The sequence below is a fragment of the Lepisma saccharinum genome, chromosome 1, assembly GCF_977018435.1.
Source record: "Lepisma saccharinum chromosome 1, izLepSacc3.1, whole genome shotgun sequence".
In the NCBI taxonomy this organism is placed as follows: Eukaryota; Metazoa; Arthropoda; class Insecta; order Zygentoma; family Lepismatidae; genus Lepisma; species Lepisma saccharinum.
The window spans coordinates 209,845,937-209,871,079 of NC_139229.1; the positions used below are offsets into that span (position 1 = coordinate 209,845,937).

Below are 25,143 nucleotides of genomic sequence, written 5' to 3' on the forward strand. Positions count from 1 at the left end.
CCCGGGTTCGAATCCAGGTCGGGCTTGGTTGATTGTGAATGTCCATCCATCAATTTCATCATTTCATCACTCATCCCCTTCTTCGCAAATTAGCCAAGAGGCACAAAACTCGAAGTAAAATAAACTAAATCAATCAATCAATCAACCGAAATATTTCCTAATTATTCTAGAGATGGTTCCAAGTTTACATTCCACAATTCTGGACCTAGAATTCGTCTCTGTGAACATCCTTGTGTTGTTGATTTTGAGGCCGTGAAGTTAGGACATCTGATATGCTTTCCTGTCGGTGCAATAGCTTCCATAATTCTGTCGAGGGTTCCTGGGCAATACCTATATGTCTATTAATATCCTGAAAAGATGCAGCTTGGTTGGTACAGGCAGATGCCAGTTCAAAGCCTCACAACGCCGTCAACGTCTCTACCATCTGTGAGGGCCTCTTTTTTTCAGTTGGAAGAGGGACGCAAAGCCATTTGTACCTTACAGCCTTGCGCCGGAGAACCAACTGCAATCGACTTGATATATCGCTTGCAAATACACTCGATATAAATGTCGATGCATCGTGTATGACAAGATCTCGTTTTCATTTCCATAGCGATCTCTTATAATACACCATTCTTCCTTTTGAGTCTGCAATACTGATGTTTGAATCTAAGGTAATGAAAATTGCACAAATAACTTGAAATACCTATCACCCAACCTACAAGCTTAAGGAATTACTACTTCGCAGACCCAAAAGGAAGAACCGTTAGTGGTCTTACATTACATACCTACTATTTGCATACATACACACACATGCGCGCGCTGGCTATCAAATATCATTACATAGCTACATTTTCCTGAAGTAACATGGAAGATCTCAGGGATTACTGCTATTACTGTAATTGTACCGTGGTAAGCTGGCCAAGTTCACCCCAGCATAACGACAGTGGATGCTGAGCCACAGTAGGACCTTCCCGACCCAGGAATATTCCAGAGCTGACGAAATTGTACAGCTCGGAAAACGTCATGTACTATCACACCATAGTATAGGGCCACCAACGCAGAGGCAGGCCCATTGTCCTAGGTGGAACTTCCACGACGTCTCCTACCAAACGGTAGGGAAAAACCTTATCGGGAGAGGTCCTACAGTTTTACTTGTCATCCAAATAAGAGGAATCCATGAGATATAGGGTGGAAACTTAACGTGTATAGTGCTTTTAATTTTTTTAAAAAGAAGAAAACTGCCTTCGTTAGCAAAGTGTGTTTAATATGGAAACAAGGCATAATCGTGTTATAGTAAGAATCCAAGTTACTTCAGGAAAATCCTGTGTGTTATATTTTGTTAGCACAAAATGTAACACACAGGATATAACTAGTAGATAAAATAGCAGATAAAGAGAATAACTAGCATTCATTCTCCAATCTAATCTATCAAGCTGCATACAGCACCTGTGATGGGGTTCTATGTTCACTAGGCGCCATCTAACTGAAATCTGGTTGGTAAGCTTTGACACTCTAAGACCTGTTGGCCACAGGGTTTGTCTATTTTACAGACAAATACCTTTGAACATATATAGTATTAATAAGGCTCCCGGTTCAAATGATGGCCTGGGAATGGGTATTCTTTGTGACTGTCGCATCATCTTCATCTTCGAGACAAGCCAAAAGTGAGAGAAAAGTGAAGAAAAATAAGCCAACACGCCGACTTTCGATCTTGCCACAGGAGGTCCCGTCTTCTAATCTCGATCTGGGTGTAAGTGTCCTTGTAAGTGTCCTTTCTTTAATTCAATTAAATCATCACTCATCCGCATCGTCGCTGTTAGCCAGAAATTACAGAAAGCGACTGAAAATAATAAAATTCAAAAACTTACGTACTATCCTGCAGATGTCAGCATGTCTCCACTTTGAATGGAAATCCGGCATGAAGAACATTTACTTTAAGTAAAAGTACAATGTAATTCTTATGTGTGTCTGCTGTCGTCAGTTTTTGGATGTACGTAGTTTCATAGCTACTGTAACGAGCTTCAACAATGAACAATAACTGTTGTATGTTAATCATTGTTGTGCTGTTTTGTGTTAGGTCACGTTCACTTACAAAATACTCTATGTGATCAGAAGTATCCGGACACACAACTGAAAATAAAGTACAAGTTTGGGCAACCCTCCATCGGGAACACTGACAGTCAATACAGTGTTGGCCCACCCTTAGCCTTCATGACAGCGTTCACTCTCACAGGCATACTTTCAATCAGGTGCCGGAAGGTTTCCCATTCCTCGCAGAGCGCCAAAATGAGAAGAGGTATTGATGTGGATCGGTGTGGTCTAGCACGAAGTCGGTATTCCAAAACATCCCAGAGATGTTCTATGGGATTCTAATCAGGACACTGCGCAGGGCAGTCCATTCGTGGGACGTTGTTGTCGTCAAACCACTCCCCCACAAGCCCTGCAGTATGGACGGGTGCTCGGTCGTGTTGAAAGACACAATGGTCATCCCCGAACTGGTCTTCGGCGGTAGACAGCATGAAAGCTGTTAAAATGTCAACGTAAGATTGTGCCGTGACATTGCCATGTAAAGCAACCAGGGGCCAAGCCCTCTCCAGGAGAAACATGACCACACTTTAACCCCGCCACCTCCGAATTTCACTTTCGGCACTACACAGGCTGGTAGATGTCGTTCACCAGGCATTCGCCACACCCACACCCTACCATCGGATCGCCGCATTGCGTACTGTGAATCATCACTCCACACAACGGTTTTCCACTGTTCTATGGCCCAGTTTCGATGCTCCGTGCACCACAAGAGGGGGCGTTTGACATTTGTCTGTGTGATGTTTGACTTATGGGCAGCTGCTCGGCCATGGAAACCAAGTTGCCGCACCTTGCGCCAAACAGTAATGGTGCTTGGAGTAGATCCTGATGCAGTTCGGAATTCCTGTGAGATGGTGGCGATGGATGATTTACGATAATGCTGTACGACCCTCTTCAACACTCGATGGTCTCTGGAGGTCAACATGGGAGGTTGGACTGCACGATTTTGAGTTGTACACATCCCTTCACGATAACATTGGAAACAGTGGACAGAGGGATGTTTAGGAGGGTGGAAATCTCACACACAGACTTCCTACACAAGTGGCACCCAACCAACTGACCACGTTGAAAGTCTGTGAGTTTCTCAGAACATCCCAATACTGCTGTCTCACACTGTCTGCAAGCTACTGAGTTCGCTGACTATGTGTTCTATGCGGTAGATGGCAGTACTGTGTCGCCCTCTATGATAAACATACGTTTCGCGGTGTGTCCGGATACTTTTGATCACATAGAGTATCTAGAATATAAAAGTAGTTTCGAACTCAAAGAAAGTAAATATTGAAACTGAACGTGAAGTTAGTAAATTTGTGGACTTTGCTAATTTTACTTTTTTTTAATATAGCCATTTTGACATCGTTGCTCTTTATCTGTATCAGTTCATTTTGAATATCAGAATAATATATATATATAATAATTATAATGGGAATCTTATTTTATTGTATACGTCTGAAATGTTCTTGGTAATTGGTCATATTTCGAAAGAAATTTCACCAAATACGTGAAGTTTCCTTAATTTTCTGTTGATTTAGCTGTGTATAATGTTTCTCGATGTTCTCGAACCGCTAAGTCATGAGAAGTCAAGAATTGTGTTTATGCTTATCAACCTTTGTAAGAGAACGTTTCATTGTTGTTGTTTGGCTTCCTGGATATTCTAAAATCAGACGGCTATCACCCGGTTTATTTAAATTACTAAATAGTTGACGTATTCATTCGAATTGTAATGTTTCACTAGAATTTCTAACCCGTTAAAACATAATGTAGTTTTATCAGCTTCAAAAATTAGCCGTTTCCATCTATTTTTCTCACTTCCATTTATCACATTTTTTAAAAAAACTAATAAGCCCATCGGACGCGAGGCCCCTTCGCCCATCCTTTGCTACGTCCCTGTTGTTATCACAATTCCTCCCATTGTCAATGTAAACTGAAGGTCAGATATGAGGAGTAAAGAGAATAAACAAAGAAATAAAAACGCATTCTCTGCAGTGGTCTCAGATCAGATTCCCTTTTAAGGCACCTTGTAGACTCGTTCAGATCCAAATTTAAACTGTAGGTCCAGTTCCGATTAACCTATCATGAGCACAAAGTGGACTTCTCGAGCCTGTTAAACGCGGTGATAAAAATACAGAACGAATGAGTCTTGAATATTATTAGGCATAGTAATATATCCAAAGCATGACAGTTGGGAGGGGCGATCGCCCCTATCGCCCTCCCCGTGGAGCCGCACCTGCATGAAAATGAGTTTAAAATGAGTAAAGTTTAAAAAAAGTATAGTTGAACCTGTTAATTGAAATCATGTTGAAAATAAATATGATGCCGATACAACCTTCGGATTCCTCTCCGAATTTACATAACTATGCTATTGACATACGTATAAAGCGGATATCTACCTGATTGACAGATAAGTCATATTTTGTTTATCGTCATTGCAAAGTTAATTAGTCAGTTACAGTTGTAAGCATATGCTGCCTGGTTTCATGTATTCGGGATAAAATTCCGCATTTCGAGGGTTCATAGCATTGAAATGAGGCATCAAGCAGAAAAACGTTATTAAGAAAAAAATGTTTGCTTTAATGGCCTCTATACGATGTAAGACATAATGCATTGCTTATAGTATATATTTCATTGTCCTTCTCCGTGGTCGTGCGGTCTAAGGCGCTGTGCTTTGGACTCCGACTGCAGGACGGCAAGGGTTCGAGTTCGCCTGGGTTCAGTCTCTGGGTTCTCGGCCTGTGTATAGGACAGGTGGCAACCCACCACCGTGAGGAAATTGGGAAGCTTCGAGTAAGTAGCGTAACCCGGTCACGGATATCTCGACGTGCTGACCACACATCACCCCATTGCTGGTTGAAGATCTCCACACCTCTAGGTATAGATCGACCACAAGGAAAAAAACCTTGGGACGAGCAGTCCCCGCGCAACTTTCCCTTCTTCCCTCCACCTCGGGCCATAAGGAAGCATCTTGCAAGATCTTGTGCAGACGAAACGAGTCAACTTTTCCTTAACTTGCTCCAGCTGCAAGATGGCTGTAAGCCGTCCGGACGCCTTCACTACAGTACCTTCACTCTGCAAGACGTGACGTCAACTTCCGCCCGCCGAACGCTAAACGTGCAAGATCTTCAAGCCGACTTGAAGTCGTCTGGCCCGCCGAACGGGGCCATTTTCTTTAGGGGTGTACGGGATCCCGAAAAGTCGGGACCGGGATCAGGAAAAAAGAAATCCCGTCCCGATCCCGAGCAGTCGGGAAATACCGAATGGTCATTTTAAAAAGGCGTTAATTTTCTACGATTTCTACATTGTAAATGTCTGGAACTTAACGGAAATTGTTAGTTTTTTACCAGAAATGCAAAAACAATCACTTAAGGTGAAAATGACGTGTAGAATCCGAGATTTCAAGAACTTCAGGAAATTTCGAATATTTCCCGTCCCGACCCAAAATATTCTGCCCCACACACCCCTAATTTTCTCCAATGAGATGCTGAACATAAATTCTTCATTTAGTGTTTTTTGGAAAGTTACCATCTTCTGGAGATAGTTGTATATTTGAAACACTGCAAGCAGAAGACGGGAGGAAGCCACAGGTGAGAAAGTAGTGTCAACAAGTGAAGAAGTTTGAGTGTAATTTGTTATGTTTTGTATTAAATAAAGGAAATGCAGTTAATAAAGGGACATGCAAAGTGCATAAATGAAGGTGAATAAGAGGAGCACATATTTGTAAAGGTAGAAATAGCGTAAATATAATGTTACCCATGTTTGCAAACAAACATATGTTTTATCGAAACATATGGACTGAGGCGGATTTCGATTTCTTCACACACATATAACATATAACACAATTGGATAAAAAATACTATTATCACATGCCTCAGACAAACTATTTTGTCTGCGGTTGTGAATTTTTCATAATAGAGATATTTTGTATATATGTGTTTTTGTGTTTCAATTAAATGTGGGAAATCCATAAATTTATCGATAATAATCAATATTTATATATTTTTTCTCAAGGTACACGCTATGTATAATGCAATGCCAAGAAGCGAAATAACAACATGGAATTAGCAGAAAATCCTTCTTCACCAACGGAGAGAACCGCAATAAAATCTGTACCTTCTTTTGGTCAAGATCTCTCTGAAGTGCCACCAGCATCAAGGTATATTTCCATCATTAAATTATTCTTAATATTCACCATTATCATCACGAATATTCAGAATAATTTAATTATGCAACAGCGATGTTCCAAATATGAAATAATTTCCTTTGACAATGTGCCTATGTGTGCATACTTCATGTAAAAACATTCCATAGAAAATATGATTTTCAACTGTACATTGTGCCATGAAAGATCATCATAATCTTTATTCAGCCGTTGACCCATTTTTTCATGGGTATAGATCCATACTAGTTAATAATACATTTACTAGGGTCAACAGTAATAAATTCAATTTAAGGAGAACTCTGGTTCATTTCTAAATTTTGATATTTGTTATTGTACAGATTATTTTGTATTTACATAGTGTAAAATGGAATTCTAGTGCAGGTTTTGTTATTGTAGTCTCAAGTCCAAATTTGCTAACAATCCTAGCTTACCAGAAATTTGAACAAATAAGAAATTGAGAATGTAATTGTTGGAAATAATTTGCAATTAGTGATATTCTGCGTGAATAATTTCATCCAATAGTGTAGTTACTAATTGAGGTAAGAGTCTAGTTTACGTCCTTTTCCTAAGGAATTGGTGTAATATATTGTTGGAAAGGTTATTTTATAAGGAATTCAACAAAGTAAATCCCAAGGCGAGGAAAAATTTCCTGGAGGAGAAAATCGAGAAAAACCGATGTTGTCTGGATATGAGTGATTGAACGTACTGAGGACATTTTTCGATGATGAAGCACATATTTAGGGGTGAAATGAGTGCTAATGGAACCTAACCTAACAGCCCTAACCTAACCTCGTAGGCATACCTCGTTCCCGTGAATGGTTAGTGACAGAAAGTGTGAAATGAAAAACTTACTTACCCTACGGATGCCGGAGCGCCGGCTGTCTGCTAGCACGGTTTTGTAAACGGGCAAGAAGGAGTGCGCAAGAAAGACGTAAACGGGTAAGAAGGAGTGGGCAAGAAGGACGTAAACTAGACTCTAGCCCTAATTGAGTTTCAAAGCCAGCTGAAAAATTTCAGTGCGTTCGAATTGAAGTTTTTCTAAATTTATTGTTTTTAGCTTCTATGTGGCATATAGTGTACATGTAAACTAACCATGTGAGTTTTTCTTGTATGTACGCATTGCTTGCATTATAGAATTATTTTCCTGTAGTTAACGGTTATTACAAACATAAGAAAACAGTTTTTCTTTGTGACGTTTCAGGAGAACACACGCTCCTTTCATCAGACATTTATTTTCATTTTGACTAAAGATACAGTTATATCAATGGTTAGTCAAAATGAAAATAAATGTCTGATGAAAGGAGCGTGTGTTCTCCTGAAACATCACAAAGAAAAACTGTTTTCTTATGTTTGTAATAACCGTAAACTACAGGAAAATAACCATGTGAGTACTATATTTATAATATTAGTTTCCAGTGTTACTGTCTTGACTACATAATTTCCACTTGTATGTTTTTTAGACCAGGATGGAGGAAAGCTATACCAAGACGATATGTAGTAGCAATATTGGCATTTCTTGGATTCTGCAATGTGTATGCGCTAAGGGTGAATTTGAGCGTTGCTATTGTAGCCATGACAAGCAACTACACTGTTATAGAAAATGGGACACAAAAATTTGTAAGTTGCCGATTTCTATAATTCTTTTCAGAACTTAAGTGAATATCTACCCATCTACATAACACTAATAGATGTGTGTTCTATTGTACAACTTTTGTATTGTGTAGTGTATTTGATTTAAAAAGGTAAAGAAGGTATACACAGGAAAAAAAACTTGGACGAAGACTAGGACAATCATGATGATTTAATGTAGATTGGAGTTTTCCCTAAAATTCTCCTTTAAATATGGGAAAATTTACACAAAATAATTTGATATCCCATTACTGGAAGGATAGAATTTCAGTAGTGAACTTATCAGCTTTTTAACATGGAGTGTTGACGATTCACAAACAAATGTATTATCTATGAGCATTGAGTAGATCTTCAAGAGTACAATAAACTTGGAATGAAGTTGTTTCTTTTCTAGCCATATTTATATTTTTATTGTTTATTTTCAGAAACAGGACTTTCCATGGAGTCCAAAAACTCAAGGCCTGGTACTTAGTTCTTTCTTCTATGGCTACATTGTGACTCAAATACCAGGAGGCTATTTGGCCACCCAAATAGGAGGAAAAAGGATGTTTGGTGTGGGGATAGCAGTTACAGCTATTTTTACCTTATTAACTCCTTTACTAGCGAAGGCTAATGTGTACCTTCTGATTGCAGCTAGAGTTATTGAAGGCATTTTTGAGGTAAGTTATGCATTACGTTTCATTCATTTAGGCATAAATGAATATTATTTATAGTATGGGTTCCTGCCACTATCAATGACTGTTCTCGAATGTTTCGGTAATTTAAAATTCCACTGGATAGGTAGAAATGTTAGGTTATGATCAGACATGTTTAATAGACATTGTTATCAGAATATTAAAATTTGCCAAAATCAGTTTTTGACATGAAATTCACACAGGAATGTGAGAGAAAAATAAACTTTGGAAATACTTTCTTAATTTTAAAAACAATCAGTTTCAAAACCATATTACTGCACTGAATTGCTACATTTTACAAACCCGGTGTTGCAGTGGCTGGCTTACACGGGGACCACGAAATGTTCCAATATATTCACTGAAATGACACTAATGAACACATGGTTTTAATACTTTTTGCACAAAAATGTTTCTGAATTTGAAATGTGTGTTTATTTGTTAGCTTAAGGCAAGCAACCTAACCACACTAACTGAGCGTTGCAATTGTTAGATAGGCCTACATTCTGACTTGGACGCCGCTGAAAAATCTTGAAACACTATAAGAGTGCTGTGAAACGAAAGAGTTTGGGAACCCCTGTGCTAAGAAATAAATGCATTCATTCACACCAGAGAGGCATGATGCACTGGACGTGTCATTGTTCCTTGAGTGCAAATCAGACAACCCATGTTTTGAAAACTTTGCATGGAGCCTTTGTCTTTTGTTGCATGTGCTCTGTGCACAATGACACTGAAAAGGGTAGATGGTTGTAGAGGCTGGGCCCCTTCCATCCCTTTGAACTTCATTTGACCAAAAAGCAGAATATAATTATTTCACTGCATGTTTCTATACATAACTGCACGAAAGCTTTTTTTCAGCAGAGGTACCTGCCCCCCAGTTCAGGACATTCTGTGTGGGGAGGTGCCACTTGTCATTTCAGTGCAAAATCTCTCTTATGAATACCTAACATACTACATGTATGCACTATGCAAGCATGTAAACTATTATTTATCGTGTATAATAATGTCAAATGTTGCCGCATCTGCAGAACAAATTTTCATATTTTGCCTTGAGACACTATAAATTCGTTCTTATCTATTTTCCAATAACTTTCCACAATATCAGTACTTGCAGCATGAATTTGCATTCTTCCTGTGCAGACCGTAGACCCCATGTAGTTTTGTTCAGGTGAGTCATGGCAGTGGTATTTGAAAGTACAGTTTAACCTCGCTAATCTGTACCCCAATAAGCCAAACTTTGCTTAAACCGGACAGGCAAAAAAAAAAAAAAAAAAAAAAAAAAATGCAAGGTTTCAAATGTAGCTAGAAGTCAACAAGTGAAATTCCCTAAGAAAAGGTAGTCAACCACTGATGAAATTCTCTTTCCCACACACTGTGCTGTAATAGTGTATTTAGACGTATGCCCTTTAAATACACCATAATAAGCTTGTTTTGTTGCTATAAATGGAGTTTTAATGCACATTCTACTGTTCTTTTAGGTTATTTCAGTTAATCCGGACTTTCGTTAAACTGCTCAACTTATCCCTCCCCCATTAGTCCAGATTAATGAGGATTTACTGTAACTAGAAAATGCTAAATAACAATATCACTGATAGGTGCAGTAAGTACTGTCGAAACAATGCCAGTAATAGTATTGCAGTTCAGTGTGTCTAATGTATTTTCCACACTGTCACTTCACGTATGACATGGAAATTATTTCCTCCCCCCAATCCCCCACCTAATGTAGCAGCTGTAGGACAAGATGAGTCCCTTGTGATTTTTTTTTGTTACTATAGTGAAGTGTATATATCTTTTACAATTTTTCATAGGGGTTAATATGCATATAGTTTTTTTTTCATACATGGAACATCTTTCTGACACATACTCTTTTACAAGTGTCTGTCTTCATTTCAGGGTGTTACATATCCATCAATCCATGCTGTGTGGAGCAGATGGGCTCCACCATTAGAAAGAAGTAAACTTGTCACATTAGCTTTTTCCGGAAGCTATTTTGGTACAGTAATTTCATTACCAATCTCAGGATTGCTAGCAGAATCAAATTGGGGTTGGCCATCAATATTCTATGTATTTGGTAAGCAAGGAAGCAATAACAAAAATTAAGAAATAGTGTACTGACTTCTATGTAAATATATGCAAACATTCATTTTTTTTTTTGTCTATGTAGATTAAGGTGTTAATAAATGCAAGTTTGTAATTTGGTTCTATCATCATTATCTGTAATTGTAGTTGTATACTAATTTTCCTTTGGTTGTACTAAATATTGTTAAATGAAACTGACCTATCCCATGCTGCAACTTGTACTGTATGACAATAACTCAGTCCATTAATCCTTGATTGTGCTAATGACGACAAACCACTAAACAGAGCTCATTTACACCTCAAAATTTCTAATTATGTACTTGAAATATTTAATATCAGTTCTCTGTGCCAGCCATACATTTCATTGGCAATTTTCCCCCATACATGTAGCACCGTGCCATGAAGGCACATTTAGGTGATGTGGGGGTAGGGCCCCACACGTTGTCGATCTCATCCATTTTGGAGGTGATCTGATCAGCACCATGCTCCAGCCACCTTTACTGCCAGGGTTACACCCATTGCCGGCCCCCGTGGCATAGTGGTTAGTACATCGTGCTGCGATGCCAGGGTCCTGGGTTCGAATCCTGGCCTGGGCATGGATGTTTGTGAGTGTCCATTCATCAATTTCATCATATCATCATTCATACTCATCTTCACAAATTAGCCAAAAGTGGCACGAGAAGTGAAGTAAAATAAAGCAGTTCAATCAATCAAGCAACCAAGTACCCATTGATTTGAGGCTGGGTGGACAAGGCCGGGTCTCCCCTCAATTTTCCAGATATATTATTTGTTATTGACTTGTGGAGAGTGTTTGTGTGTTTTTGTTTGTGCGCAAACATGGATAGGCTAAAATTAAATCACTGCCATAGTGCAAAGTATTAAAAAAGATGTTGTGGAAGTTATTTTTCCCAAATAAGAAATAGTGTACTTATGTGTTGAATTTTTACTGACAAAACATGGAACTTCTGCAAAGTTAATAGCTGCGTTCTTCTTTCAGGTGTTGTGGCATTGCTGTGGTGTGTTGTGTGGTGGCTTGTTGTGACCGAAACACCTCAAGAGGACCGTGAAATCACAGAAGAAGAATTAGATTATATCAGGGCTTCTATTGGTCCGGCAGCAAATCATATTAAGGTGGTAAAGTATCTCTTTTTGGTTGCGGGCAATCACTAACAGAATTGGCTCGTCACTTCTAACAAATGCAAATTACGGTATCCCCAATAAGTTTTTAGTGTATGGTGCTATTCTCTGTTTTAATATATGTAAAATAAAAATAGTAGTTGCTTGAAATTATGAGGAATGCTTTCTTCAGACACTTATGAATGCTGCATGTTTTGGAAGCTTGAGCATTGCCAGACATTTCTGTAGGTATTCGGTGTGAAATTAAATAGCAGAAATAATACTAATAATCAAATAACAATTATTATTATTGTTGTTGAATTTTCATTGTATACTTGGTTAGCTTTTGCTTTATGCGCCACATGAGTAAATATCCAAGATAACTTTTTGTGATTTTTTTTTCACATTTCATGCTGTTATTGTACAGAAATGCACAGTCATTATAATTATTTTCACACTTTTCAATAAAAATCTTTGAGAGGTAGGGTAAATTTTAGTCATGAAGTTTGCTTTGTGTGGCGTGAAAATCTTATTTTTTGATATTTTTTCTTGGTTTAAGTTGTACAATATGAGGACATGAATTTCTGGCCTGGTTCCTGCATTTTATACTCCATATTTTCACTAGCTAATATTTTAATGTGGTTATTCTGTTGGAATGCTAATTAACTGAACCAGTGTTTGAAGTGGAAATAATTAAGGGGGTGTTTGAATGGTTCAACATTAAGACAATGAAGCAAGGGGCGATGCTTTATGCAAATTTTCTTACTTGGTGAGGGGTAGCATCCCCCTGTTTTCCCCTTCTGTTTGAGCACTGAACTGAATTTATTTGCGTTATCGACTACCACAATTCTCAGCTTTTTCCTTTTTTCTAATATTATATTGATGATCTCCATTTCCAGGAGAGACGAGTGTTCAGTTCAACCCCCCTCCCCCTTTTCATGATGCTTATGCTTGGAAGTAAAGTATGCATTGACTGATCTGGTTAATTCTTATGTACTTGTCATATCTAAGAAATATGCTCAGAAATGATTGCTGGGTTAGAATATAAGTGAAGTTCCTCTCTTTGTACTATTTCCCAACCCTGCACTCTTTGCCATCTTTCCTTGTTGCCTTCTCACACTCTCCACTCCCTTCTCTTTCTGCCTACTTTATGGTATTTCCATGGCCCTTCTTCCCTCTAGTCCCATTCTCTTCATATGCGTAGATAATCTGCTGTATTCATCCCTGCAACTTCATTATGAGGCCATTCCTTGCCAAATGAACTCAATTTGAGCTAATTTACAACCCGATGATCTCAAATTTTCATATTTTTTTTAATTTGAAAGTACCACATTAGTTGAATCAAAACTGCAAATTTCTGTGTTTTCTTGTTACTATTTGATTAAGAAATAAAAAAAAGGTACATTTTCAGAAATTAAAATTGTCGTAACTGTTGTTCGCAGGGTTGAGACTGGTGTCATTATAAGGCTTTTGATTTAGGCTGCAGTTGGATACCAAAAACAATAGTGTGATGATAAATTTTTGATTGTACAAAAATCCAAGGTAGTTTGTGCTTGTATGTGTGACAAGAATTAAAACTTTTTCCAGAATGTTGATCCTCCTTGGAAGCGATTTGTTACTTCCCTTCCTGTGTGGGCTATAATGATTGCTCACTTCAGTGAAAATTGGGGCTTCTACACATTACTGACAGAACTCCCAACTTTCATGAGAGGTCAGTATGAGATAGGGTAATATTATAACTAATATTCACTTAATCCTCAGGCGGGCATGCTATTTTTTATAACATGAGCAGGCACACGGGGGACTTTGTCTCCCCAGCTGTTACTCGTTCAAAAATTTGGTTGTTTTACTTTTATAATTGAATACCTTTATTTAGACATGTTCTTACATTCTTTATTTGTGTCTTTGATTGTTTATTTTTTATTTATTTCTTTATTTATTTTTACTCATACAATGAAAAGTTGTTCTTATATTATATACAGGATGCGGCAGTGAAATGGGCAAATTTGAAAATGCCACCAGAGATAGAAGTTTATTCACGGTAACATGAAACAAATACAAAATGAAAGCACAATACTTACAAATTGGATGAACGCTTAGAAACATCGTGCATATATACCCTGTACCAGCTAACTGTAGACCAGGGGAACGAGAACAAGTCTGCGCAACTAGTGATGCGAGATGGCCCCACCAATGAACAGTGAGAGAAACTGGATTGCATAATGGGAGACGAGTTACCCGATTTCTCTGTTTTGCTGTGTAAGTGTTGCAAACTTTTGAAAGCGACAATACCGTACGTACATGGCAAATGGATCGTATTTTTGTCTTCAGGTCCATACGCTTGCTTTAAGAATTTCTTAGGGAAATATTACGGATAAAATAGCAAGTGTAAATTTTAATAAACCGTACATTTAGCATATGGACTAAGGTCTGGACTGTAAGACTGTACATGCCATGAAATTTCTGTACATGTACAGTTAGGACCGTATGGTTGGCAATGCTGCACTTTCACCACTCGATTTCCCTCCTTCTCCTCCTCTGCTGCTATGCACGGCCCTGCTCCACAGTTAGCTGGGAGCACGGCACAGAATGTCCAATTACTTGAAAATGACATAACGCTGGTGTCCCCCATTTTGCATCACATACATTGAAAGTTGTTCACTTCCACTTCTCTTCCTCACAGTATTATCCGTTTCCGTTGATTGCATGAGAAGAAGGAACTGGATCATTACATGCAAGATTAAATGAGCATGAAATGCACGCCATGCGGCTACATAACTAGTTGTTTTTGTAAACTCCTTTACAGCAAATGCGCATTGGTCACCGGTCCACAACACCATATCGATTGAACACCGTTACCAGAGTAAATGGTAACGTTTACTTTTCAAAATGGTAGCACTCCAGTTTTCTTCTTCCTCGCATAATTTGCTATTTCTAGGGTAGCCAAATCGCCTTTTTAACTGGCACACCCTACATATGTATGTTTGAGTTTATACATATTTCTGGTATTTATTTAATTTTGCTTGTAAAATAATAAAATTCTTGCAAACGTTATTCATGTCTTTGAGTTTACAAATGTTTTTTTTTTATTTCTTTGCACTCATGCAATAATACATAAGTTGTTGTTCTTACATAATATATTTGTATCTTTTAGTTTACACATTTCTGTTATATTTGTTTATTTTCTCTTGTACAATAATAAGGTTCTTACGTACTATGTTTGTGTCTTCGAGTTTAAAAATGTTCATAAATGTGTATTTTTTATTTCTTTTCATGCATACAATAAGAAGTTGTTGTTTCTTCAATAAATGGCATGATGAATCAATAGAAATATTAAATAAAGATAAAAATTCATTGCTACAATAGTGATTGGTCATAAAAATAATGATACAAAAGCAACCAAATAATAATAATAATAATAAAAATTAAAATTTTAGTTACATGAGAAGGCATGTGGGGAAACTCAGTCACCCCAAGAATGGAAACGAGCCTGTGGTATGTAGACAAAGGTAGACAGAAGAATGGCACCTTCCTTCCTCGGTAGCAGAAACTCCAATGGAAGAATACGAGAGCGCATGGTAGGGTGGCACTAGTCATGTCTCGACACAGTAAAAAAAAAACGTGGTCGTGGCGTGACAAAGTCCCTCAGCATGCACGCTGGAGGGTTAAATTTCTTCTTATACCACATGCTGGATAGAGATCCTCATACTCTTACCTGCTGATGTGCAAGGCAAAAAAAAACCTTATACCTTCTTTCTACTCTATTGCTCTCTTGACAATGCAGATGTGAAACCTGCAAAACATTGGATTTTCAGTGTGTTATTTTCTGCTGTTTTCGGCCTTTTTTAAAATTTGTTTGTTTGGTTAAATCAAGAAGACAGGTGGGCAGGCCATGTGGCACAAATGGGAGAGGAAAGAATAGTTTACAGGATTCTTGTTGAGAAACCTGATGGTAAGAGGCCAGAAAGACGACCAAGGCGACGATGGAGGGATAATGTTGAAATGGACCTAAAGGAAATTGGTAGGGATGGAAAAGAGTATATGGATCTTGCTCAGGATAGGGACTGTGTTGCTGCAGCCATGAACCTTCGGGTACAATAAGGCTAGAGAGTTAGTTAGTTGTTTGTTCCTGGACATCAACAAACAAGGGCATATTGTAACCAATTGTTTGTTCCTGGACATCAACAAGCCAGGGCATATTGTAACCAATGAAATTTGGAAATAAATGTTTAAAGTTTATACAGAAACTTAAAAACCTATATGGCAATTGTTACTCAGCATAGACTATGCTCTGTCATTTTGGGTACCAGTGGCAGCTCGTGGTGGACAAAAGTGGAGGGGCGATAGCTCACAAATTTACTCTACTAGTAATGCGAGTTTATATAATGAATTTCGTATAACAGCCAACGTAATAAGAAATTGACATGTTCGTGTTTTTCCAAATATCATATTTTACACGTTTGCACATATTATAATAAATTAATAATTATTTAACAGTAATGCGAAGAAGAAATAGAATTCTAACAGATTTAGTCGTAGCATTTTTTTTTACTTAACAGGGGAAAATTCAGAAGAAGGTATATTAATTTTTACACAACTTGATAAGCACAATGACGAATATTTACGTGCATTGATCGTGAAAATTTCTAGTAAAAAATGTACACATAAAAGTTCCCTGTCCAACATGACTAATTGAAATGTGAAATAGGCCACCAAAATAAATATCTCACTGGAAAGCATGTGCATTACCAGAAGGTCTACAGTAAAAACTTCAAACTTACCAGAAATCTTATTCAGACATGCTTGTAACATATCCATCCTTCTGCCGTTCAACGCGAAATTTGCGAGTGAACTCATGACCTCCCTTCTTGCACACTTGTTTTAGAATCAAATTCGGCTTAGCTTTTTTATTTTTTCAACTTCTGGTAGAAAAACTTCGCACCAACAATTACTCCACACTGTTCATCGCGATAAATGCACAACTACAGCACACAACTACCGAAAAAGCTTCACTTTTGCATGGAAAACGAAGAAACGACAAGTGTCAACACTATTGTCTTCCGATCCGGTCGTTTTATTGCTTCGAGGTTGCCAGACAATTTTGCCAAATTTTCAGAAATTTGTAGTTCACAGGTTCCTGTAGCGGCTCTTGGCGAGTTTAGATGACGAGTTTCTAATTTATTTAACATCCGACTTCAAAAGAAATTGGACAACTTTGTCACATTATCAGGATTTTTTTCAAACATGCTAATCAAATCATGTAATTAAATCTACATGATGCACTCCACATCATTGTAATCCAACTGTACTTTCCACTAAAATCAGAAAAAATACAACGCATATCTACGATAATTTTGCGTGTAACAAGAATCTATAGCCGACTTACGTGGCAAGCATACCGCATTACAAAGCCAGGGCTCCTGGGTTTGAATCCCGGCATGGGTATGTGTGTTCTTTGTGAGTGCCCCTCCATCAATTTCATTATATCATCACTCATCCTCATCCTCGGGATTACCGAAAAGTAGCAGAAAGCGACGGTAAATAACAAAAATCAAGCAAGAGTCTGTACTTTTTCAGCTACCGACATTTTCTTCCTAATTGGAAATTGCGTAATTTATTGCTCTACTTTTATGTCATAAGTGAATAAGATTATGGAATACAGAATGATTTTTTTCAACGGTTGGTAATTTTCTATCTTCTGTTAACTTCATTGCTTCTGGCAACTCTTCATTGTTTACCGTTCTGCGGAGAGAGGGCCACCTAGGGGGTGGGTTTCGGACGACAAACCCTCCATCCTCCCTTGGACAGATCCCGAACGTGTTATTCCCTCAGTTCCCTCGCGACCGCGCCTGAGAATGCTCTACGTCTCGTAATGTGGGAGGACGTCACCCCACCAGATTTCTCTCCAAGTTGCGTATTCCCCCGCACGGTGGCATGCAAACTTCGCAATTTTTGCGGAAGAATGAATACAGAACCGACTAACCAACGATCTATAAGCAATGGAATATTTGCAATTCAGACAATGTAAAAGCTAATATATAAATGTTAATGTAATGTTTGTTCACTTGTGGTTGCACACGGCAGTGTGGCGTCCGTATCGCCTTATGAGCGGCCGCTGCTGTTGGGTACTCTATCAAGACACTGCGTTGAAATATTATAAAGAAAAAGCTATATATATACACATCTGGCTGTTCCCATAAACTCAGATACACATTGCTCAAGAGATGCAAGGGTCAGCATATATGATTGATTGATTGAGTTGGTGCTTTAAGTGCACATCCACATAAAGGCTAATCGGGACTGGACCTACAGTTTTAAGTGAAATCCGAACCACTATGTGCCTCCACCGGGTATTGAACCCAGTACCCATATATGATTAAAACATGAAAGTTGTGCTATTCAAATAATTTAGACATGATTATGATGATACTGTCTCATATAAATTTTTAAACTGGGCAGAATGTACAATTTTGTCAAACTCTTTGGTTTGGATTTATACTTCTGATTTCAAAGACAGCCTCTGAAACTTTATCATTCTTATGACATGTTCTTTACTGGTTCACTATTGCCTTATATTTTACTCAGTATTCTCTCAATGTCTCTTTTCAGATGTTTTAAATTATGATCTGAGACATGCAGGTTTTATATCTGCTCTTCCGTATCTAGTCATGGGTATTGTTGTCCAGGTTGGAGGTCATTTTGCTGATTATCTGAGGACTGGTGGATACCTAACAACCACTCAAGTAAGTTACTTAAAAAAATATATTCCAACAAACACATTGTTAAATGTTAATGAATCATAGGAAAAAATATACATATCAATAGAATGCCAGTTGGCCATAAACAGAGGCCTGCATGAGACCCGGAAGAAACCCGGTGTTGTGCCTAAAATAATATGCAACATGCACGTCAAGCTAGGTGTTTGACATTCCGCAAGCGAGCTTCCCTGATCAAGAATCCACAGGCCTCGAGGCCTGCCATGTTTTTCTGTTTACCTGGGAAGACGTCACGTGAAATCCGACGTACTTGCAACGTCCAACGCGAGCACCACTGTTCGTCTTGTCAATAGCAATTGAATTTCTCTATGCATGGAGACATTTGAATTTGCGTTAGTCGCACGGGCTTTGAGTTTGTATAACTTTTATATTTTGCAACTTCTCAAATTAATATTTTTCCACAAGAACGTGTTCATTATTATGTCAAACAGATGACAACATATTCTCCAAAATTGTTTTGAGTGTCTTGAAATATATATTTATGTGTTTTGTTAATTTTATGTCACTTTACTTATCTTGAAATCTTAAATCTTTTCTCGGTTTCATTTTTACATTGTTTGTTAAAATGTGTGGGTTAGCACTGCTGGCTATTTGCACCCATATCGCAAGATACTAACTAACAATTATTTTACATCATGTTACTATCATTGCGGTCTGTAGAACTAGATAACTTGCAGCAATGTGAGCAAACGACGATTTGTTGATGATAATATGCAAAAACCTTTTGTAGTGTAAATACTGATCTTATATCTTTTGTGAAACCCCGTGCCTCAGTGTTCAGCAACACGTGATGTCAGAATGTAATGATTGAATAAGTAGTACTTTGCACCTAAATTGGGGATAAAATTCCCTTCAGAATGAAATTTACGAAAACAAAATAACTGATCTTTGTTGTGCCCTAGAGGGAATAATAGCACTAAGCAAATCACGAAAGTATGACTTTTCAAAGGATTCAAACTAATTCGGATATTGAATTGGCAAAAATTGCACCAGAAAAACACAACACATTAAAAAGTAAGAATACACTAAGAGCTTCCTCACAGACAGTGGAAGAGACCAGCTGTTCTCAAAAAGCTGAAAACACATGATAATACACTGTTGTCATCACCCAACAGGAATGACAGCTGGGAAGATTAAATGTTTTCCAGAGGAAAGCAAGATCAGCACATTCAACAAGAATATACTGAATACTTAAAACCACATTACAAATGTGACACGTCAGAGGGTCCAACCCTTGCAGCAAGTGACCAATACACAGTCGGGCAAGAACTTCTTCTCAAGAAGAGGAATGGGATGAGGAACACCATGCACCTATGATGGGCTTAATAGCCTGAAGCTTGTTCCCCATTATCGCATCCCACTCTTCCTGCCAAGTGTCAAGAAGGTAACAACGAAACACATTTTGCAAGTCTCTAGCTGGCAGAAGGTGGAAGACAAGAATGTCGTCATCTGCATCATCAATGTAAAAAGTGTGAATTTTGTAAAATCGTCCTAACATCACTATCATTTCCATCGTTATTAATGTAATTCAATTAGTAATTTCTTTCACAAGAATAATCTTTGTAAATTTTCGTTTTATAATCACTGGTATTCAGGGTTGGGCAATTATCCATAAAAGAGGTTTTCTTCTTGACATGTAAAATATGAAAACTTACAAATGGACAGCTTTTTAAAATTGCTGCCCCAAAAAACTATAACAATGCAGATATTACACATTCTTCACAGTCTGTTATTCTATTTAAAACTCTTGTCATTAAAAAACGAAGTAGAGTGGTGTTTGCAGATAAAATTCAGATTATGCATAAAATACTGCTCTGTATTTTGCCATCACCTCTTCATCTTTGTTGCTTGTTGAAGTTACAAATTTGCATTTAACTAACTTGCATCTTAATCTAATTCTTAAATGCAATAAATTTATGAAATTTATATTTCTTGTTTCTACTTGTCATGTTAATTTGATAATATGTTTCATACGTGCAAGTCAACATTTGTGGCATATTTATGATTTTATTTTGGGGAAAGCTAAGGATTTTTTATCTGTCCTGATTGTTTTTTTTTTTTTTTTTTTTTGATGTCCGTGCACCCCACAATTTCTTGGGAATGCTGACATTAAAAAAATAAAGAGCTGTGCATTTATATATAAGAATTTCTAAGTTACAGAGAAAAAATATTAACAATCAACAAATTCTAAGTAGCAAACGGATTATTGCATAAATGCATGTCAGTACATAGTTACTGATGCATGGCATGTTTCAAAAACAGAAAAATACATAAAAAGAAAACTTATTTCTTTCTACTTTAAAAAATACAAAAAAAAGGATTTCTTTGGTTTGTAAAGTGGGATGTAATTGCACTTAACAACATACAATCAGAATGCCATTGATTTGACTTAATTTTTGGTATGTAGTGGTGCTTTTCTGCTATTCTTGGCTAATCATGATGAGGATGTGTGACGATATGATGAAATTGATGAATGAACACTCACAAAAGAAAGAATGCAATTAAATTGTGTATTTGAATTTATCTGAATGTTTTGAGTCTAATATCTTTTTCAATAAATTTGAAAGACATCGTAGAGAGAGGAGGAAAGTTTTGATTTATAAATACAATGATTGTGCTTGTATAATTATAGAAGTTGTATTCAGATTTTGTTCATTTATATAACACATATACACATACAAAGTTAGTCTCATGAATTTTCTTAATAGGTTAGGAAATTATGCAACTGTGGAGCATTCATTTGCCAAACAATATTTCTTTTGGCTGCAGCGCATTCCACTACGCCTACAGAAATAGTTTCATTTATCACACTTGCTGTTGGATTCGGAGGCTTTGCTTGGGCTGGATTCAGGTAATTAGTCCATAACTTTTCCTACATTTACAATAAATTGTGTATTGTATTACTTGGTGGAAACTTAGACTGGTTAACAAAAATGGTCAGTACAAGTAGTTAATTTTACTGCAGTATTAAATTTGTTCTAAATATGCAGTGTTGGATGTCATTTTTCTTCTACGAATCTGAACTTTAATTGTCTGGTGAGTTTTATTGGGTGGGGTCATGCCCATCACTAAAAAGTGATTGTAAGTAAAAAATTACATATTCCACATCCAATTTATTTTCTCTCACAGAACCTTTGTTAATTATTTATAAGACTAAAGTAACACTGTTAGAGGATAATTGCAAGAAAATTATAATTCAAGCTATGTTCGGTAGAAAAAAGGCCTTACTCGATTCTTCCTATTTAAGTCCAACTGAGTGTTTCTTGTTTGTTCTGATATATACATATATGCATGTGTGTGTGTGTGTGTGTTTAGGTGGGGAGAAAGGAAGTGGAGACAGAGCTTCATTTCTATCGCAATAAGTAATAATTTTGCTTGCCATCAAGCCAATAAGTTGGTTATTCACTTTCTTTCTGGAAAGTGTATAGAAAAATTAGTATTGTGAATTTCTGAATGTACAGTCTAGGAAATATGTATTTCCATAAGGAAAAGTGGTAAATACACGTATTTATATTCATGATATTGATTATTCTGCAAATTGTCAAGAACCACCAACTTATTCTCTACTCAAGAAGATGGGAAAGAAGCTAACAACTAACATTCTGATTAAAAGGTATGGTTAAAAATAGGCATAAAAGAAATAAATAGAAGAGAACAGTTGGAGGTACACCAGACATCCATTGCATTCCTGCTCTATGACTGATGTAACAAGTGGGCTTGTTGATGATGGAAGTCACGAAATATATCTCTGTACATGTACATACAATTCCATATTTATGTACTTTTTACCATGCTTACAGCTTTTGTCCAGATAAAAATTTTAAAAAAATATTGATTTACCCAAAAATCTGATCCCTAGTTCTCATCTCTTTCTACATGAATCTACTTGCAGAGAACAAGGGGCCTAAGGTAAAAAGTATTACTGTGTACTTGAACATTCAGTAGTTGTTAAGTGTGGAAACTTTTAATTGCATTACATCATAATTAATTATTGACAATCATTTGTTTGTAAAATTGTTTATATGAATGGAAGTTCAAAGAGCTTGAAATAACTATGCTAGTTATGTATTTAATCTTTGTTACCGTGGATTCTCGTAATGATCTTTATTCCAAGGAGAAGCTACATGTGTGTGTAAATTAACCTCTGTCCAAGTTCCTAAGTCTGGCTGGCCTTGTTGCTGGAATGAATTGCCTTAAGAAGTGAGAGGGTTTGAAAAAGACAAATTGATAGAATCTTTAGTGAACTTTCCGAATTGAGCATTACAGATGAGCTACGTTTTGGGGTTGAAGACTGATTCGTCCTGAACATGTATGAAATTACATTATTCGGAGAGCCCACCAAGTTCATTGTGGTATTGTAAAAGTGAAAGTAATGTTTCGGGAAAAGACATTGGTGGCCAAGAATAGATAAGGCTATTGAAGAATATGTAAACACCCGTTAAGCATGTGTGACTACCAAGCCAAATACAAGTGCTAAGAAGTTTAACAGCATGGATTGAATGCAAATAATCATGATGAAAGGATGCAATTTTTTTTTCATGCACAGAAGCAACATTAACATTATAATAGTGTGTGGATGCATACAGTAAATGGGTAGATTGTAATAGAGCTTCATATACATTGTTTACAAATTTCGAGAATTATCTAGTCAAGACATTTTGCTATTTCGGAACTACCAAAGTGCATTGTGGTGGGTATAGGTCTGCCATTCTCATCTTTGGAATTTAAAACATTCTGTGATTATTATATTAATCTGCATCCTTAATATGGCACAGTAGATAAGAAAATGCCCCTACAAGTGATCTTTTCCTACATTCCCAGGAATAAATTTGATGTACAAATGGAAGGAATAGCAAATGAATATTACAAAAAAGATATAACACAAGGAAAAGTTTGAAGAAAGAGGTGATTTAGTATGGGTTATGTTACTATTTAAGAACAAGAGGGATCCTATGAGATATGTGGAGGGAAAAATTATAACACAGAAAAGCAGAGTTGTATGGCTGGGGAAAGTAGAAGGTAGAAATCAGGTTGTTCATGAGGATCAGTTGAAGTGGACTGAAGACAAGATAGATAGATATCACATTGAAAGTCAAAAGAAGAAAGATGATAATGGTGAACAAGTACACACACCAGATACAGGTCAAGATGCCTCATCAGTGTTGTGTGATTTGTGAAAAAAAGTTAAAACAATAACAGTGGTACTGTGGTGCCTGAGGAGTCAATGCCTGATGACAAACCCTCTACATCGTATTATGATGATTCCTTGAGATTCCAGTACGAGGGTTGCTGGAAAAGTTTCTGCAAACTACCACCAACAGTGGCACTAGTGTTCCGCTATTATAAAAATCGGAAGAATAGACCTTTTTTATGTTTAAATTATCTTTGATTGTTTGTTTAAGCCTATTCATTTATTTTTCACAACAGTTTGAAGTAGTAGTTTTGTGTGAGAAATGGAAATTTCTTGTGAACATTTTCAGGCAATGATTTTTTATGATTTCAAATGTAGTTTAACACCGAAACACTGCATCGAGCGATTTCATTTGGCTTTTTGGGGATGAAGCACCATCCAATAGGACTGTGTACAATTAGTTTTCCGAGTTCCAGCGTGGTCGCACATTTCTCAGTGATGAATTTCGTTGTCCATCCACGTCTGCTGTTGCCAGTAATGTTGATGCTGTGCATGAAATGATTGAGAAAGATCGACATGTGACATACCGTGAGATTCAGGCATCCTTGAACATTGACATGAAAGCAATACATACGATTTTGCATGGTCATCTGAATGTACGGAAACTTTCATGCCATTGGATCCCACACAACTTGACAAAAGCTCAAAAACAGGGTCGCTTAAATTGGTGTAAAGAAATGCTCAAAAAATTCAACCGAGGCAAGTCAAATTTGCTGTACTACATCTTTACAGGGGACGAAAGTTGAATCTATTCATATGAACCCGAAACTAAACAGCAATCCACTGTTAGGGTGTTTCAAAGTGAGCCGAAACCAACAAAAGTTGTTCGTTTGAGGAATGCTACCAAGCAAATGATTGCTTGTTTCTTCAGTTATACCAGACATGTAGCAACAATAGCTTTAGAAGATCGAAGGACTGTAAATGCTGAGTGGTATACAACAATTTGTTTGCCAGAGGCCATCATCAATGAATTGTGTAAAACAAACCCAAATCGTTGGATTATTCTTCACCACGACAACGCCAGTTCCCACTCAGCTCACCAAACTGTTGATGTTTTGTCCAGTAAAATTGTTGAATTAATGACTCATTGGCCGTACTCACCTGATGTATCACCTAATGACTTCTTTTTGTTCCCACACATGAAAAATAAGATGCGGGGTGAGTGATTTGTCTTGCCTGAAGCAGCTGTTGACGCATTCCGAACAGCGGTTTCTGAGGTATCAGCTTCAGAGTGTAAAAAATGCTTTGAAAATTGATTTGAATGTATGCAAAAGTGTATTGATCGTAAGGGTGAATACTTTGAAAAACAATAAAGCCATTCCCAGAATTTCACATGTCTTTTTTCATATTGATTGCAGAAACTTTTCCAGCAGCCTTCGGTCCTCTCAACAGAGAAAACTACCTTATAAACTGATGTATACATAATGTTAATAAGGAATAGGGTGAATGTTTGGATTGTAT

General features: G+C 37.2%; 1 protein-coding gene across 3 annotated transcripts in view; it reads left to right on the forward strand.

The window, feature by feature from the left end:
* The first annotated feature begins 5,629 nt into the window (after positions 1 to 5,629).
* Positions 5,630 to 25,143, forward strand: part of LOC145978817 (vesicular glutamate transporter 2.1-like) — a 30,491-nt gene continuing 10,977 nt past the window's right edge. The window contains exons 1-9 of one of the 3 annotated variants that reach the window (XM_083111660.1): positions 5,630 to 5,645; positions 6,070 to 6,214; positions 7,681 to 7,837; positions 8,275 to 8,508; positions 10,414 to 10,591; positions 11,597 to 11,733; positions 13,303 to 13,426; positions 18,325 to 18,458; positions 21,200 to 21,342. In XM_083111660.1, the coding sequence (XP_082967786.1) occupies positions 6,114 to 6,214; positions 7,681 to 7,837; positions 8,275 to 8,508; positions 10,414 to 10,591; positions 11,597 to 11,733; positions 13,303 to 13,426; positions 18,325 to 18,458; positions 21,200 to 21,342 (1,208 nt within the window). In that variant the 5' untranslated portion in view covers positions 5,630 to 5,645; positions 6,070 to 6,113. Of the gene's footprint in view, positions 5,756 to 6,069; positions 6,215 to 7,680; positions 7,838 to 8,274; positions 8,509 to 10,413; positions 10,592 to 11,596; positions 11,734 to 13,302; positions 13,427 to 18,324; positions 18,459 to 21,199; positions 21,343 to 25,143 lie in introns of all 3 variants that reach the window. The other 2 variants (XM_083111649.1, XM_083111671.1) reach the window with 2 other exon arrangements.